The sequence below is a fragment of the Sinohyriopsis cumingii genome, chromosome 6 (assembly GCF_028554795.1).
Source record: "Sinohyriopsis cumingii isolate HCF-2022 chromosome 6, ASM2855479v2, whole genome shotgun sequence".
Lineage (NCBI taxonomy): Eukaryota > Metazoa > Mollusca > Bivalvia > Unionida > Unionidae > Sinohyriopsis > Sinohyriopsis cumingii.
The window spans coordinates 42,164,657-42,183,307 of record NC_142966.1 but is presented as its reverse complement, the minus strand read 5'-3'; the positions used below and the strand labels follow the sequence as shown (position 1 = coordinate 42,183,307).

The following is an 18,651-nucleotide window of genomic DNA, read 5'->3' as shown; positions in this document are numbered from 1 at the left end:
ACGTTTCTTTCTGAAATTCATTAAAAGCCGATATTTTTTATGATTCACATAAATAATACTGCAGTTCTAGGTTTACAAATGAGAATTCAATTGTGCATATCACCGCGAAATTGGTAGCATCTTGTGCGGTAGGAGACCTTGTAGAAAACTTCCACAATTACCAAAATGTTAGTTTAATGGAGTAGAGGATCAGGAAAGCAAACACGGGTCCGAAAATATTGAAATGATGGGGACAATTGAGTATCAAATAATTATGGAATAATAATTTAATAATTTTTCATCTTGCATTGTCACTCTTCATTTAACATTCCTTCAATAAAGGCGAGAGAGAAAACACGAACTATACGTATTTTTATGTCCTTCTTTACTTCCGCCTGACGATTAACCAATGAAGCTCATCGAACAGAGAGCAGTAGATTCTCAGCTTCGCTGTAGCTTACGACAGGCAATCAAACAAGCAATAAAAACTATGGTGTCAAATTTAATTAATGTAGAAAAAAAATCATGTGTATCAATATAAATGTTTTAAAAAAATAATTAAAGGATTTTTTTGTGTCCTTGATACAACTTTTTTCTAACAAAAAGAACCAGCTAGTCTCCTGTTACTTTCATTGAATTGTATTCTTAATTTCAATGATTTTTATGCTAGGCTGTAAACATGCAATAACTTGTTTCGCCATGTTGTTACGCAACAATTGAAACAAAATTACATTAGGTCAAAGCAAACAGTTGAAACAGTTGAAAGCTAATTCATATATTGGATTCGCATTTTCTATGTACATTAGAATAACTAACGGCTTTGATTGACACTGTTCCTTTAAACACACCCTAGTCTAGATTATTTTGGGAGTTTTGAGAATCTTTGAATGATTTTCGACTACCCTGTGTCATCGTACCACCATGCTTGTCATTTTTCACTCGACTGTTATTCCTGTGCATATTGTGACGTTGTTACCGTAATTATATACATGAACATGAATGATTTTTTAAAATTAGAAACACTTTAACATTTTGCTGCTCGATTGAAAAACACTACATGCCGTGCATGGCTATATATATATATATATATATATATATATATATATATATATATATATATATATATATATATATATATATATATATATATATATATTGTGCATTAATATATATTACTTCGAATTACTGTTTACAGAAAATATATTGCATACGTTAGTATTTGGAATCGAATAAAATCAAAGATCGATTATTTATTTATCATGACCAATGAATTATTGATTTTCATCGATTCGTTATATTATCGCCATTTCTTCATGTCACTATCTTGTTTTATTAACTGGTGGTAAATAAGTTCTGAAACTGATTACTGGCAGATTTTGTCACCTGCCATATTTTTGGCATCTGCTTGTATCAAACAACAGAAAGACTGTTATTCGGTTATTCTAAGTTTCATGGAAGATTTCCAAAAGAGTCAAAAAGTTGTTGTTTTCTTTCGCTAAAAAAAATTACGGTACGTATGTGTGTTATTGTTCATGGAAAATTACTGGAACACATTTAGTAGAAAAGTTCTCCAACTCACATTCAACATAACAAATTTTCTCACATAATTTAGACAAAATAAAGATAAGCATAGACCATTAATGACACGCTTTAGAGTGATATATTGACATTACTTGCACTCCATTTCACACTGGTTGCCAAACGTCTTCCCGTCCAGCCCACACACCGGCATGTACTCCATGGTGCACAAACAAACCGGATTTCCGGCTGGAAAGAAAATACGTACTGAGTTAAAATGTGTGATTTCTGTAATATACTTACATGCTTAGCCGTAACAAATATCAACATAAAAGCAATCAATGCATTCGAAATGAAGAATGTATATTATCACAAAAATTTCGGTATCTCTGCCTACTAAAGTACTTTAAGATTATGTTTCTAAAATCCAGGATATATTTAAGTCCCTTATCGTCTTCCATTATTATTCTTCTTTCAATATAGGAATATAAAATGAAACTAATCTTGAACACGGCTATTATTTGCCAATAGAAAGTATACTAAAACACAAATTTCAAAATGCCATTCAGGATTTTAAATCTTGAAACATTTAAAGTTTATTTTGCGATTTCGTTGCACAAAATAGAAGATTCTCCTCATGCGCCGTTATGGGCCTATTTGTAAATTTTATGAGGCTCTTGAACGGTTACAACTTTGTCCTGTTTCTCGCAAATTATGGAAGCTATATAAATTGTTTCATAAATTTCACATAAAATAAACATTCATTTAAAGTATATTACGTAAAGTTTCAAGTAAAAAAAATAACACCATTTTGTCATTTCAAGTTCATTGTGTAAAGCTTATAAAATGAGCACAATTTGTCCTTTCACATATTTTGAGAGAGAAAGAGAGAGAGAGAGAGAGAGAGAGAGAGATGGCGTTCTCACCTGCAATGGCCACAAAGTCTATCAGGGTTACAATGAAGACGGCTTGCATGGTGTAGGCTTCTTTTTCGATTCGATTATGTGAGTACTCAGCTTCTACTAGTTTTGTAACGGATCTGTGTCCAACAACTCCTTTTTATACCCTTGATTGATACGTAATCTATATCGTTTTCAGTGCAAACATATCCTCAAGAACAATGACGCTTTACCATATTCACCTCTCTATGAGAGCTCTAAATTTCCTTTATATGTAGAAGACAGATCTGATGATCAGTGTTCACGATGTGTCAAGTCCAATGTGTCATACTACCTTGATTTTAGAACCTTTCAGACATGGATAATGTACATATACTCAGCTGATCTGATACGAAAACATTTCGGAGTCATTTCAATGAAGGTCTTTTTTGGCCACTTGAAAGGTGATAGGATTGGATATATACGGCAGAGGCATGATGGTATCGTGATGATACGTGAAGTTTGTTGTTGGCTCATTGAGGAATTACAAATCATTTTACATTTGACAGAAACTCCGTCACTGTACCACCCTGTTTCAAGAATTTTTCAAGTACTTGTGGTGAAATAATTTACATTGTCAGTAACAGCAAAGGCTGTTAGAGTGTACTCTATATCATTTGTCCAAGCCATATGACAGTTCCAATATATGTGGTCAACTACCTGACAAAGTGTAATTTTGAGTAAACAAATCCGGAACTTGAGAAATAAACAATACATTGTAAAATAGTATTGTTTTCCTGTTAGACGTGAATCTAACCAACTTGTACTGACTGTTCAAATATGCACTACTACCAAAACAGCCCATGTTTCATCGGGAAAGAAAAATAACTTTTTTTTATATAAAAACATAAACTATTACTAATGCTAATGTTGTTTTAAAAGAAGTTTTAAATGCAAGCAAGGTCCATTCCCTATACAAAAATAATATAAACAGTTTATGAACTCGATGAGTCAACACGAAGGTAAGGTACCTACCGTAAGTGGAGAACGAATCAGGTCTTGTCGGTCACATCCACATAAATTCCAATATCAATATTCTTAAATACTAAATGACGTCATAAGTCCCGTTGATAGTTTTTAGTTTTTAAGTCATCTGCTATTTATGAATGTCTCTATGCGTATGTCATCAGTTTGAGTATTTTACTGACTGAGGATACGAATAAATATGCATTATTGATACCCATGACGTAATTTTACAACTTGATTGATAGTCAAATACGTATGAATTTATGTTCTTTATATCCCAATAGATTATTTGTTAACCTGTACTACCATTGCCAGGCCCGACCCTAGGATGTGTGGGGCCCAAGGCAACACTCGATGAACGAGGGTCCCCAAGCATAAAAGTCGAATTGCCTGAAAGATTGGGGTCAAGGCGATTACCTCGTTCGCCTTGCCCTAGGGTCGGATATGACCTTTGCCTACTATACGCATAAATTTGTTTTCACACTTTAATAAATGTCCTTTAGACCAATTTATTACCACGACTGCTACTACTACTACTATATTATTATTATCATTATTATTATTATTATTATTATTATTATTATTATTATTATTATATCGGGAGTGATTTTGAAAATTACTTTTGTCTCCACATGGATTCAGAACCGAAACTTGTTGATAATATGGTAGAGGAAGAGGTGACAATGTGAAAAATCTGGACGGGGAAATATTGTACACATACTGTATATCATATTATAATGATGTTTTCTTTGTAAGTTTCTGCCAGGAACACGATTAATACCCACCTTAATAAGTACAATATAATAAGTGTGTGTGTGTGTGTGTGTGTGTTTTACAACTGATGAGCTCATTAGGTTTAAAAGATTTATTCATTTAATATTATTTTGTGCACAATCCAGTACAATAATTTTTCCGTAAAGAAAACATAATTGTATACTTTCTATATAAAACGGTTTGTGTATTTTCTTATTTAGCTTCGTTCATAATTGTATGGTTTTTGTATAGATTCAATTCGACTACAAACGACAATCTTTGTGTCAGTATAAATGATCATTTGACTGCATAAACACTCCTAGGTTCATCTGAAAGACCGTATTATAGCGTACAGCTAGGCCAAAGTGACATGCAAAGAGCATAAATTAGGAAAATCCACCTTGTTTCATTTGCACAGCTAACACGGACACATTTGTTGCATTCAGTAATTGTAAAAGACTTTGCAAGTGTTAGACAATCTGTGATGTATCGTATTTCTTAAATTACAGACGAATCTTTGTTCATGGGTATTGTTGAATATTTGAAATAAAAAAAATTGGGATTCTCTTTATTTCTACACTAACGTGCCAAGTTATCATTCACTATGTACATATTATGCTAATACGTAAAAAATGTGTTTTATGTACTTATCTGATGGATGATAATAAATCTAGTTTACAATATTCTTGTTTAAAAAAATCATCAAATTCTCCAAGAGTCAAAGTTCTCATCATAAATTCACGGAAGATGTTCCTACAGTAGACGACATCATTCTATCTGAAAACAATCTATTTATACTATTCAAGAATACATCTATCAAAGTTTTAATATGTCAACAAGATTTTCCAATATCGGAAAATAATTTAATGTTTATACAAACTAAATGGTTGTCCAACAACAAGGTATGAAAATCAACAGTATATTGCCTAATATTTTTGCGTCTTCTGCTGCAGCATGGTCTAGTCTTTGTCTCAGATTATATTTCGACAAACTGTTTCCTTAAATTAAAATTTTAAAACGAAAAGAATATTTTCTGGAAATCGTAAGAACACAATTTCAGTATAAAATATTTTTTATGACTGAGGACACATTTGTTGCCTAAACCTAGCATTTACACCATTAACAAAACGTAATGCGACAACTGGTGTCTGGAATGTGAAGGAATAGACTGACCTTCGCACTTTACCCATTTCGGTAAGTTAAAAGAAAGACATCTACATATTAAAATTATTATTATTATTATTATTATTAGTAGTAGTAGTAGTAGTAGTAGTAGTAGTAGTAGCAGTAGTAGTAGTAGTAGCGACTGTTCTTTTAAATAGTGACATATTTCACATTTGTTCAGCTTCATCTATTTATTGCTATTCCTATCAAACTTTATATATTTTTTGGTGTCAATATGATTTATCTTTTTTATCGCTTGGCAGGTTATTATTGGGAATTGTATGTGTTAAACCGCCTCTCTAGGCTACGCCCTCTATTGACAAAAATCTTAAACTTGTATGCACACTACGAGTGATACCTTTCATACAATAAAACATTTTTAAAAAATTGAAACACGGGAAATTTCAAAGCCACAAATCATTAGATACAGCGACTGTTAAATACGTATAGTTTACTTTCAAACGCGTTTATAAAACAATAAAGTTACAATGAAGGCAATTTTATATGTTGTGTACATATTAGTGGCAAAGACGTTCAACCTAGCCCAGTTCTCACGAAATTGTCAATGAATTAATGTGAACTCGTACTCAAATTTCCACAATTTTGATCTATATATCTGCAATTTGGTCACTCTGATGTAAAAAATTAAGAATAATTCGTAAGTATCTACTTTCTCTATAGACATTCCCAAAAAAATGGTAGCGAGATGGAGTGACTTTGTGCACGGCTTCAAGTCTTATACTTAAGAGTTTGAGTTCGATTTTCGCGATCTGACGATTTTGTCACTCTGAGGACTGGAGATCATTAAACTCAGAGCATGAGTATAAACCTGAGTTCCAAATCCCATACCTTAAAAAAATGATCTTTTATAAGAACCGTCATTTGTTATTTGTCGAAATAAAATGTTAATGCCCAACTCAAACGCAAGACCTTTATGATTGTACAGCTACGACTGTCTTTGGTGTTCATTAAATAGTTTTAGAAATTGAAAGGTCTAAGAAATTCGATTTGATGTTACTTTCAAAAATCATAGTGTCAAGGGCATTAGGCCTCAGTGCTCAAGAAATAGACAGGTATGTAGCTAGTTGACTAACTCGTACAGGTCTTTATACACACAATGCAGTTTTAGGGCATTGTATTTGCTGGCAGGGGGTCTAACTGTGTGCTAATACACACATACAACCGAAATGCGAAACAAATATGTTCAGCTCTATTGAATACATGAGTTATTACAAGCGATAAAGAAGAAATTAAAAAATAGCAGTCTTTATAGACTAAGATTATATGTGAGAAACCCTTTGCAACGTTCTTAAGGTTAAAATGCTTTTTTCCGTCACAAAAACGTCAAAGTAGTCGCGCGTGAATTATTATCATTGACATTTTAAACACTAAGTCTTTAACGCTATCTTCGTGTTTTACACAAGACTGCATACAATTATTTGCACACAATATTCTTTTCAATACATACATTGCAAGTTTCTTTTCTTCATTTAATGAAATAAGTCCCTGACCTCATTTATCGGACGATATCTGAATCATTGACACTTTGTATCGACACTTCCGATGCAGCATATGAATAGCAGAAATAATATGAGAACTCTCCTAAAATTATTCACTTATCCACGATAAACTTTACCAGGCCCATTTTTCAACCTTCCGATGACGCTCCTCAGCACGTCATAAAATCAAACTGCATTATTCAGTAGCAATAAAATCACGAAATGTGATTATCTAGCATATTGGTGTGGGACGCATTTCGAGTTGATTTAGGTGCTATTCGTCTCTTTCTTTTTCCGTCTTTTCTATAAGCAAATCATGATTCTCTTTCAGTTTTCATCTTTATTATTTTCTTTCCTCCAGCGCCATCATCGTATTTATTTATAAATGGCATCGTTGTCAATACTATCCCTATTTCTTGGGTCGCTTTTGTTGCATAAGACAGCTCGAGCTGCTTTTGTTTCCTGAAATAAAATATTGCTTCATTGTTGGACTGTATTATCAATTTTACGAAGAATAGGTTTCTGAAAATAGAAGAACGGCGTAAAGGCAAGTATGATGTAAATATATTCATGTGCCCGACAAGATTGGAGTTTTTCACACGTTGGTGCAATGCATACTTATTTCATAATAGGATCGTAGTGATGAATACAGAATCTACACAATTGTCCATCATGCGAAATATGACACATCCCTTTCATTCCTCTGCGTTGGATGGCGCTAATTTTTCTCACATTCAGTTATTGTTAAAACTATTGCTTATATTATAATACTGAGTGAGAATTTTCTGAAACTCCTAGAGAGAAAAAGTTGTAAAACGAAAGCAATGTTTTGTGGAGATCTGGACATTTCCAAAGTATTTCAAAATAGGCAATTGAAACAAATACGTCAGCTCCAATCGTAAATAATAATAATAATAATAATAAGAATAATAATAATAATAACAAGAAGAAGAAGAAGAAGAAGACGAAGAAGAATCACAATAAACTTTGTATTTTCCTTTAGAATATTGTAAGCAAAAATGGATGTTAAAGTACTTTAACTTCAATAAAGATATCGCGCCTAATGTGACGTCTTCAACGTGAAAAATTGCACTGGGAATAAGATGAAAACATGACATTTAATGTACAAGTCCGCATTGGGATGACGATACATTAAATTTATCGCATTGGGATAACGATATTTTATATTCATCGAACGAAAACTGTTATTTTTATTAATATACTTCTACCATACTTTTATAGACGTAACACGTGTAACACATCATGAAATAACATTATTACCTCATGAAAATTAAATCTTCCGTAACATCCGTCAGCTTGAGGTTACCATCATGTTTATTACTTGGAACCGCTTTTATATCGCTTAAGTCATCGACAAAAAAAATGCTGTTTCAATCGGAATTTTGTTAAGTTTATCAGATTCTTTGGAAAAACGAAATGTTTATGCTGGTGGATAAGGCACGTTATATTGCATACCAGCAAATATAAAAATATTTCCCTGACACTTTGCAATAACTAAGATGGGTACTGGAGATTTGTTTTCTTTTCCTTCAAGCTAGCAGCATGAATACGACGTCTGCTCGCGTTGTACGCGGTTAAATACTGCTCTCCAGAAGATGTTTGCGTCCTTTCCAAAACGTGAACTATATATTATATAGAGATACCTATATAGTTTTTATTCTCTTGAGCCAACATATTAAGAATTCAATTGTACGTCGTTTTTGAATTGATAAGCAGTCTTTCTGCTGTTGAATGTTTGATCACGTGTTTCTGTGATTATAATTTGCAGAAGGAATTTTATGCTTTTTTTTTGTTCTTTGTATCCTCTGTTCAATATGAAAGTTTTAATTTGTTGCTATTAAAAGCAAACATGTAGTGTAATGCCTTTTCAAAATATACCACTACTTTAAATCAAGAACGAAAATATCAGATAAAATCACTTCATAGTTAGCAGTATTTACAGTAGTTGTCAGCACTGGAGTCATTACCATTTTGTATCTTCAATTGAATGGATAAAGTGGATAAATGCATATAAGAATATAGACGTTAATATTTCCACATAATGAAGGGTTGCAACACCTATCTAAAGCAAGGCAGAAGGCTCTATACTATGCCAGAACATTCTGAAATATACGTCTTCCATATTTAAAAATAAAGACCTTTACATTGTTAAACCTTGAAAATTTAAATAGCATAGAGCAACATTAGTGCGCTCAAAGTTTTGGTTTATTGGAGGGTTTCAGATCGCAGGCAAGATACGGTTTCTCGCCTGTATACACAATCCAGTGAATGGTGCCGAATGTTAGGTTTCTTGTTGATAGGGTTATCGAGATCATAGTGTAGTGGGAAATAGAGTTCTCATATGGCACTTAATATGACAAGTTAAAAATATATTGCCTAATTACTGGCATAAACATATTTGACAACAGGAAAACATGTGAATTTATGATGAATTACATCATATAATTTTACCAAAATATTTTTTTTTCATTCGAGAGATAGAAATGAATGTAAACAGTTCCATCCTGAATGAATTAATCATTTTCAGACTCATTGGTATGAAATTACAGTTACTTGTGTTATTTCGACTAAATTTATATGGAGGGCGTATATTTTCGATTCGCCTTATTTTGACCCGAAGTTATTTAATAAGGTTACATTCTCGAATATTTATAACCGAAATGAGATAGATATATTACACACCAGTCTGGCATCTATGCAAAGGTAAAGTTAATATCATGTTAAGACATCTACCTATTAAGTAAACATGCAAACAAGATTCCTTTGAACTCGAGACCTTCGATGAGTACAGTAAATATTGTAAAAGCTATTACTCCACGAATGACCTTTAACCTTTATTCAAATAAAAAAATATTGGCCTGCCAACTAGATAAAGAAGTCTTGTGGATGCAAAAGCATCAGTAATAATCGATATCTGAACACAGACCCCACTATCAGCTATATCTGGCGAAATCATTATAACACGACTTCCTGCAAAAGGGATATCAAGGACGTACTCCTTGTCTAATTGTAGATTTTTAACTGGCATTTCGTACGCGGCTGGATTACAGAGTAAAAGACCAGGGAGTCCCAACAGATCAAAGGAAACCTGTTAAAGAAACAAACGACAAGAAGAGCGCCATAGAAATAATGATGAGGACTAAATACCAGATTTTAGGTATATCTGAAATTTTTAGTGTAACAAAAATAATATATTGTACCATATCGTTAACTCACACCTTTATCAAGCAAATATGTAGCATTATCTAGCGACCTATTCAGCCCCACTGCATTGTTCTCTTTTAATTATAACCTCTAAAACTTTTGACTGTGAAATGCTCGAATGAAAACTTTACGACCGAATTATTGTCATTTATCTAAATTTATACTATGTCATTTTTATTTAATATCAATTGTCTTAAAAGTAAAGTTCAGAGTACGAAATCGTGCACTTGCAATCACACTTTTTTCAGATTTAATCATATAAGTAATCGAATCATCATTCAATAGAATAGAAAGAAAGATTAATACAACAATATCTCACATATAATGCATAGAACTATGACTCAACTATTCAACATATGTATATATATATATATATATATATATATATATATATATATATATATATATATATATATATATATATATATATATATATATATATATTCACTTTCAGTTCTCAATTCACACTCTTTTATGAAAAACAGAAATCATCCTTGCCAGCGCTCTTGTTTTTCAATGGACAGGCTTAACGGTAGCTGTTGCACATTCACCAAAGTGAGCCAGTTTCACGTTACTGAAAAAATGCAATGTTTGTTATTTAATGATTTTTCAATCGTATTGACCCAGTCTTATCATTACAATATTTATATTAAATGTGAAAACATAAATTTATATGTCATGTGACAATTTGTTTATTTGGTTTAACAAGTGAAGCTGCAGACCTTTACCATCCTGGCTAAACATATTACGCTAACTATTTTGAACAAACGTAGTTCGTTCGTTCTTTGAGTTTTCATACACCGCGTGATGTCCTTCAGTATTGCATCTGTCTGGTCAACGCTTACTAATTTCAACTGCTAAACACGTCTCACTAATTTCAAGTATGCAGGAAATATATTGATCTGCTATCAAATATGCCCGCCAATATCACTTATGTTATAAAGCTCCTAAATGACTCCCAAGATCGTGCAGTATTTCCATTTGAAAAACTCGGTCATATTTTCCTATTCAGATGCAGTAATCTATAAATATTATGTGCTCATTTATTTCTCCGTTAACTTTTCATTGTCAGAATCGTTCAGTATTTTACGATGTTGACCTCACGTGCCCTTGATATTGAACTCACGTGAATAAAACAACTACTTTCTATTGTAAACAAGCAAGTGACACAGACGGAAGCAGTGTTGATTTATTTTATTTGTCTGTGGGTGAAGTAAACCAGCTGAATGAAATAAAGCGGATGTTTCGTGGAATGCCGCACCGCTCCGTTGGCCTAGTGGTTAGAGCGTCCGCCTCGGATGCGGGAGGTCGTGGGTTCGATCTCCGGCCGAGTCATACCAGAGACATAAAAAATGGTACTAACAGCTGCCTCGCTTGGCGTTCAGCATTAAGAAGTTAGTGTTAGGAATGGTCGGCGTGGTGTTTAGGATAATGTGACTGGGTGGGACATCATGCTACATGTCTGCGGCATGATGTCCCAGTGCTAGACATCACTATAAACTGCCACATTGCAGACATCGTAGCGATATGACTGAAAAATTGTTAAAGCTACGCTAAAAATCAAAATCACATCACATCACATCGTGGAATGCCACATAACAGCTGCTTTGGCTCATTTCGCGGTAACGTTTTTGATACAATGTTTCGGATTTAGGCAAGCTATAGACGCCAGACTGGGTCCTTACAAATGGCATTCAAGTGACAGGCACAAACTTTCTTCTTTAGCTGGTTATAATAATGGCAAAAAATATACTTACAGTTTTACAACCTGAAATTTCTGAAAATGTACTTTCTTTGTTCTGCAAATCCGAATAACATTAGCCATGTCATGGGTTCTCGAGCTTGAGTACGCATTTCGAAATTGTAGTTATTTCGACTATATTCCAAGTGCAATTGCATCCTTCTTATTGCACTCAAAATGAAATAAACGTTATATTCCAAAGCAACTTTTTGATCATTGGAATTGAAAGTCTTCATATTTTTCCCACATTATTATTTCATATAATCAATGGCAGAACAGAAAACCACTTGCAGTTGTGAACAGTACGCCGCTCCGACGCCCTAAAATCCGACGTAATTCATGTAGAATTAGCACATAAATCCAGCCCATAACCACAAACTGTCGTAGAAACGACAAAAATATGCCAAAATCTATTCATTCCAGATCAAATGGAAAAGTTGTTGCAATGCGTAATCATTCACAATATGACTCCAAATTTCAATTTTAAGAAGACCAAAACGCAATTTTCTTTTGAAAGTTACTTTTCACGCGCCACCAAGTTCAAATTTATATGGGCGGAGTTATGTGCGCATTAACTATGTTGTTGTGTAATTATAGGTTACTGCATTGGTATGGGAAAATATGAACGAGTTTCTTGGATGGAATACTGTACGACCTTTGGAGTACAGAATATCCATCCGACAAAACGAGTTCATTTTTTCCCATACAAATGCAGTAACCTTTTTATTATATGCTCATTTTTTATTCTACCTAAGGCTTAATTATATAAACAAAATATACTACAAGAAGCAACGTATATGAAGATATGCCGTATTCCAAAATAAATACACAAGCACATATTTATCATTACACAACATCAACATTATTACTGCGCACATAACTCCGCCCATATAAATTTGAATTTAGTCGCGCGCTCGATATAACTTTCGCAAGAAAATGGCGTGTCTATTTAAAATTGAAATTTGGAGTCATATTGTGAATGAATGTGCATTGCAACAACTTTTTAATTTGATCTGGAATGAATAGATTTTGGTATATTTTTCGATTCTACTAAATTTCGTGATCTTGGACCTGATTTGTATGTGAAAATTCGACATGAAATACATGGGATTGAAGAAGATAGGGAGAAGCGTGTTGACACCTGTAAATGTGTTTCTGTTTCTGTCATTGAATGTTTGGAATCATAATGTGGGAAAAATATGAAGTCTTTCAATTGCAATTATCAAAAAGACGCTATGGAATTTAATGCTTATTGCATTTTGAGTGCAGTAGGGAAGTATGTAATTTCACTTATTATCGAAATTACAGTACAATTTCGAAATGTGTAATCAATACTGAGAACATCTGACATGGCTCATGTAATTCGGATTTGCTGAATTAAGCAAGTACATTTTGAGGAAATTCAGGATGTAAAACTAATTATTTTGTTTGGTTACCATTCTTATCAACAGCTAAAGAAGACAGTATATGACTTGTCACTTGTATGTCATTTGTAAGGACATTTTCTTGCGCCTGTTATAAACTGCCACACTGCAGACATCGAAGCGATATAATAGAAAAATTTTGAAAGCTACGTTAAACATCAAAATATCACACACACAAACACACACTCACGCACACACACACACACACACACACACACACACACACACACATATATATATATATATATATATATATATATATATATATATATATATATATATATATATATATATATATATTGTCACATACAAATACAGTACATAATCATGAAATGTCATAAAATCGAAAAAAGTACCAAACTATTCATTGTAAAAACTCGTTCTTATTTCCCATACAAAAGCAGTAACCTACAAATGCATCAGCCTATAAATATATAGTGTTCTTAGCTCAAAGGAACGAAGTGATGAACGGACGTCAAACCAACATCAAAACTTTATAATAATCCGTCGTCTAACGCTGGCTCAACATTGTACCCTAATAGAGTGTCAGTGAGTATTCTGACGTTGGGCCAATGCGATTTAGCCAAGTCAGGCAGTCGTTGGAGACAAGCTGGTGTCGATTACGTCACGACATGTAATGAATGGCGTACTCAAGAATTCGTTTTGGATTCGAGACATTCTGGTTCAATAGGGGCTCTTGATTCTTTGGCGTCATGCACAACCAAAGAAGAAAATAAAACTGATACGAGACAATGAATATACGTTAATTTTCAATTAAATAACCCACGATAATGTTACATTTAGAGCCTTGTCTTGTGGGTAACGAATTGTAAACTTGAAGAAACTTCTCTCAACTTTGTGCCAACGCATATATCACAATGCTGGCATTACAACCACAGAAGCGCGTTGACCCAACAAGTATTTTTAAAAGTCTGAATTACAATTGTTGAACAACGGTGGCATAAGTGCTTTTCAAATGTCGACAATTAAATAATGGTCTGGTGTTACCCAACCAGCAATGCGATTATCTATAAAGCGTATGAGTGCTAAATGGGAAATAATCATTCAAATACAGCAACGTTTTAAATGAGCCATAAGTACAAAACGCACATACCATATATTTGTTAGTAACTTCACACAGCCATGCAAAGCCATCTTGCGTTGGACACGAATTTCCTTTAGCTCTATGAACCAAATTTTGTTTTATTCAATGCTTTATTTCGTATCATTCCAGCATTAAACAGCAACAAGAGAGACACTTTTGTCGCTACTGATTCCTTTTCACGAGACTGGTGAATACTAAACACAGTTGTGACCCTGGAACAGAATGATCCCATGTGGAGTACTCACTAATGAAATAGACGAAAAGTAAGTGGGGACGAAATGACACTTGACCAACAAGAGCTAGGCGAAATAGTTAATGTATCGCAACCTTCGTCCACCTGTCAGTCAAACATTGGCAGGAGCACTATTCTTATATAATTTCTTTTGAAAACAAGTGATATTTTCTAGCTGCACGTGAAAACAGACACTATATGAATTGTATTTATCCAACCGCTGTTAAACGAACAATGATTCACGTGAATCACATACCACGATGTATTACATGCTCTTACTTGATCTAAATCGGCTAGGAATCTAACCCATGACCTCATAACAAACCTTTTGTGGCAGGTTGGAAGTGGGTTTTGTGGTAGATGTCCCAGCGTTTCTCCTCCACCTTGAGCGCGAAACAACTGGAATGCTTCGTAGACACCAAAAGTAAGTCGCCGAAAACGTATTAAAAAGCCATGACGTTGGTATGGCCCAAAAACGTAGGAAAAAGCCATGACATTGGCATGGCCCAAAACGTAGGAAAAGGCTATGACATTGGTATTGCCCAAAAAGTATTAAAAACCCATGACATTGGCATGACCCAAAACGTATGAAAAAACTATAAAATTGGCATGGCCAAAAACATATGAAAAAACTATAACATTGGCATGGCCCAAAACGTGATAAAAGGCCATGCCAATGTCATGGCCCAAAACGTATTAAAAAACCATGACATTGGCATGGCCCAAAACGTCGGAAAAATCCATGACATCGGTATGGCGCAAAACGTAGGAAAAGGCCATGACAATGGCATGGCCCAAAACAGAGGAAAAGCCATGACATTGGCATGGCTCAAAACGTATGAAAAAGCAATGAGAAGCAGCGTCGTTATCACCTGTTTTCTTAATCAAGTGACTGAAAAAGTGACCTAAATTATTATTATATTTGCATTTGGCGAATCCCAATGGTCACTTATCTGTCCAATTATTAATTCTATCGTGATTGAAATACTTTTAGGAAATTGTATTAAAATATATTTTATATTGTATTTTTTACAACTGATCCCGTACCTCTCCTATACCTCTCTCTCTGCGTCCAAATAGTGTGAAATAATGTCAACATCGATAGGAATGACACATGCGTAAAGGAGGTTTCAAATCTCTCTCTCTCTCCTACCTCCTTTCTGTCAATCTAAGGGTGACAGCCATTGCACTGGGTATGACGAGGAGAAGTCTCTAACAATGTGTTAGACGTACTAGTAAAATCCTTTCCTACAAGTTCTACACGCGACAAAATTAGTGTCATATCAACACGACGAAATAACTTACATACTCTTGTGTTGTTTACATAGATGTAGGTTTACAGTCCACACATAAAAGTTTATTTCTATTGTTAAAGCTTACGGGTGTTATTCACACATTCTTCAAGTACCTTTATGTGCTGCCGTCATCAAACATTGGTTGTGTATGCATTTTAAAGAATATGAAATAGATCATTCTTATCGATCTTTGTTCAGTATCCATTGATTGCATAAAGTAAACATGTATATATTTCTTCAGCAGCACACCATCATATTAAAAAAGGTCAAGTTGATCTGCATGTCCTGGTTGAGTGCCTTAATCACAAATAAATACAGTTTATAGTCGGAAAAATCCATCAGCTAAGAAAGAAAGCAACTAATTAAACCAAACTAGCAACTAGTGCTACAGATGTTTAAAGATCCATTACGTTGTCAGCACTGTAATCATACAATTGAAAGAAAATATATTTTTCTTCTTTTATTGCTAGTTCCAAAGACCAAAAATAAACAACTATAAAGTGTGTACAGTAGCATGACTCTAACTTTGATTAATTTGATAGTGTTTTGTGCTTATGTCCGGACAGATGTACAGACTAATAGCTTCAAACAGCATGCATCCATCTGATATCGCAGTGTGGTCCTAGAACACTTTGTGAAGTATCTCTATAAACTATGAGAATCTTTGTTGACATATTAATTTGGACTTTGGAAAACGCTTTTGACTCATTTAACCCCAATACCATCTTTACGTGTTGTGTTGTATATCTATACTGTGTTCCCAATTTTTATCCGTCACTGAGGTTGTGGATAGAATGTTGGCCTACCTGAGGTTGGTCATGATTGTAAGTAGTAAACGAGATTTTTTCTAAAATTTGAATGTAAGGCCTCACCTTGTTTAAACGTTATTGGAATTTTCAATTAAAATACCAGAACATTGTATTGCGCCTTGCACACACACACACACACACACACATTTATATATATATATATATATATATATATATATATATATATATATATATATATATATATATATATATATATATATATATATATCCGCCAATCCCACCTCACTCCCGTCTAATTCAGATATCAAAAGCCACTATGTCTTAGATGCTAAAGCAGCAAATTGATGGTTAAAATTATATTGCGTCTCAAAAATTACTTTTTTACCGCTCTATGTTTTTAATGCACATATAAAAGTTTATATTATTTGGTATCAATGCAGAACTACACCCTTTTCCTTTTTTGTGATACAACCGGCTTTTGTGTATCGTAAATGATGATGCCACTACCACATGACACTGTTTTGAAACTCTATGTCCTAAACTACGTAACATAAAGGAACGAAAGCATCAAGGTTAATCAAATCAACAAATAATTTATTTCTCTCAGTTAAAATGTGAAAATTTAAGAGATACATACAGTTTTATGAATTAAATTTTAAAAAATCCTAAATATCTAATCACAAGTCCAAACGTATGGACTGTTCTGAATGAATTCCAAGAGTCTTGAATGTCCTCATGTACCTATTGTTTTGAACGTCCTGATTAACTAATAGTCACGAATGTGTTCACAATAATCCTAGAATAATGGAATGGTCCTAATATCAATGAGAAATGTGAGTACTTTGTTATGCCACCGTATAATTTAGATTATAATAAAAATTACTCTCAAGTAATATATTAGCGCAACTATAGTGCAGCTATAATGATTCCACATACTGATCTTACAACGGGAAATAATTATTTTGTTTCATTTTCGATTAAAATTCCAGAAGATTTTATTGCGCCCTATGTCAAGTGAAATTTGTGTGCTTATGTTTATAATGAATTAACGGCGGAATTTTTTTTTTTTTTAATGTACCAAACTTGATCCGGAATCGAAGTATATGTGATTAAGCTCACTCTACGTTACAGCACGAGATATCCCCAACCCTTTTCGTAAATTCACCTCACAATCATAGCCCATTGCTCTGTCATATAAAAATACACGACTTAAGAAAGCGTTAGGAGATTAATGACCTAATCTGTAATTACATTTGCGTGATATTGTATATTAGTCGACCCTATCTGGAAACAAATGCGAGCCTGATACGGCAATGCATCGCAGCGGGTTTGTCTTTGTTGTCAATGATGTAATGGGAAATAACTTCAGAGGCGCAAACGGCGTCTGGTCAGAATTATTAATTAAACATTAATTTCCATGTCTGAAATGCAGGGCAGACTCTGTTTACTTGATTTAGCTCGAAGTATTAATTTTTGTTGTTGTTTCAAGTTCAACTTTTGTAAACAAACACAATTATGCTAAGCAGTGAATTACTTGATTTTCTAATTAAAATAATATTGATATTTCACTGTGGTGAAAAAATAACTACAGGAACTACTTTTTTGGGTCAAGACATACCTGCCTTTGATTTTCTGTCAGTGAACTACTTATACATTGATGAATTACTTGTGGTTGTTTTCTTATTAATAATCCCTGTCTGTTATCCTTGAAACTTCTAGTTTTTTATTCTGGAAATATCAGTTAATTTTTATCAATCTGATGTGGAGCTAATTTTGTGCGCATGTACACATAGCATAGCAGAACATGTACGATAAACAGCTGACATTACCGTTCTAATTCACTGTCACAAACTTTAGTTAGCCAACGTATGTGAGCATGAAATAAAAAGAATATTTGCTTGAAACGAGTGAATAACGGATACATTTCATCTCGTGGGTGAAAAACTCTAGTATTGTCACTCGTGGCTATGCCATTCGTGAAAATACTGAGTTTATAATCCACTCGATGAAATATATCAGTTATTTACTTGTTTCAAGCAAAT

The 18,651-nt window shown here is 33.6% G+C and overlaps 1 protein-coding gene across 1 annotated transcript in view; it reads right to left on the bottom strand.

The window, feature by feature from the left end:
- LOC149796788 (uncharacterized) overlaps window positions 1-18,651 on the bottom strand; it is a 218,141-nt gene that overhangs the window by 54,866 nt on the left and 144,624 nt on the right. The window contains exons 33-34 of the mRNA XM_089960648.1: window positions 2,424-2,552; window positions 1,653-1,746 (exon numbers count right to left, since the gene is read on the bottom strand). Of these exons, the coding sequence (XP_089816774.1) occupies window positions 1,653-1,746; window positions 2,424-2,552 (223 nt within the window). The remainder of the gene's footprint in view (window positions 1-1,652; window positions 1,747-2,423; window positions 2,553-18,651) is intronic.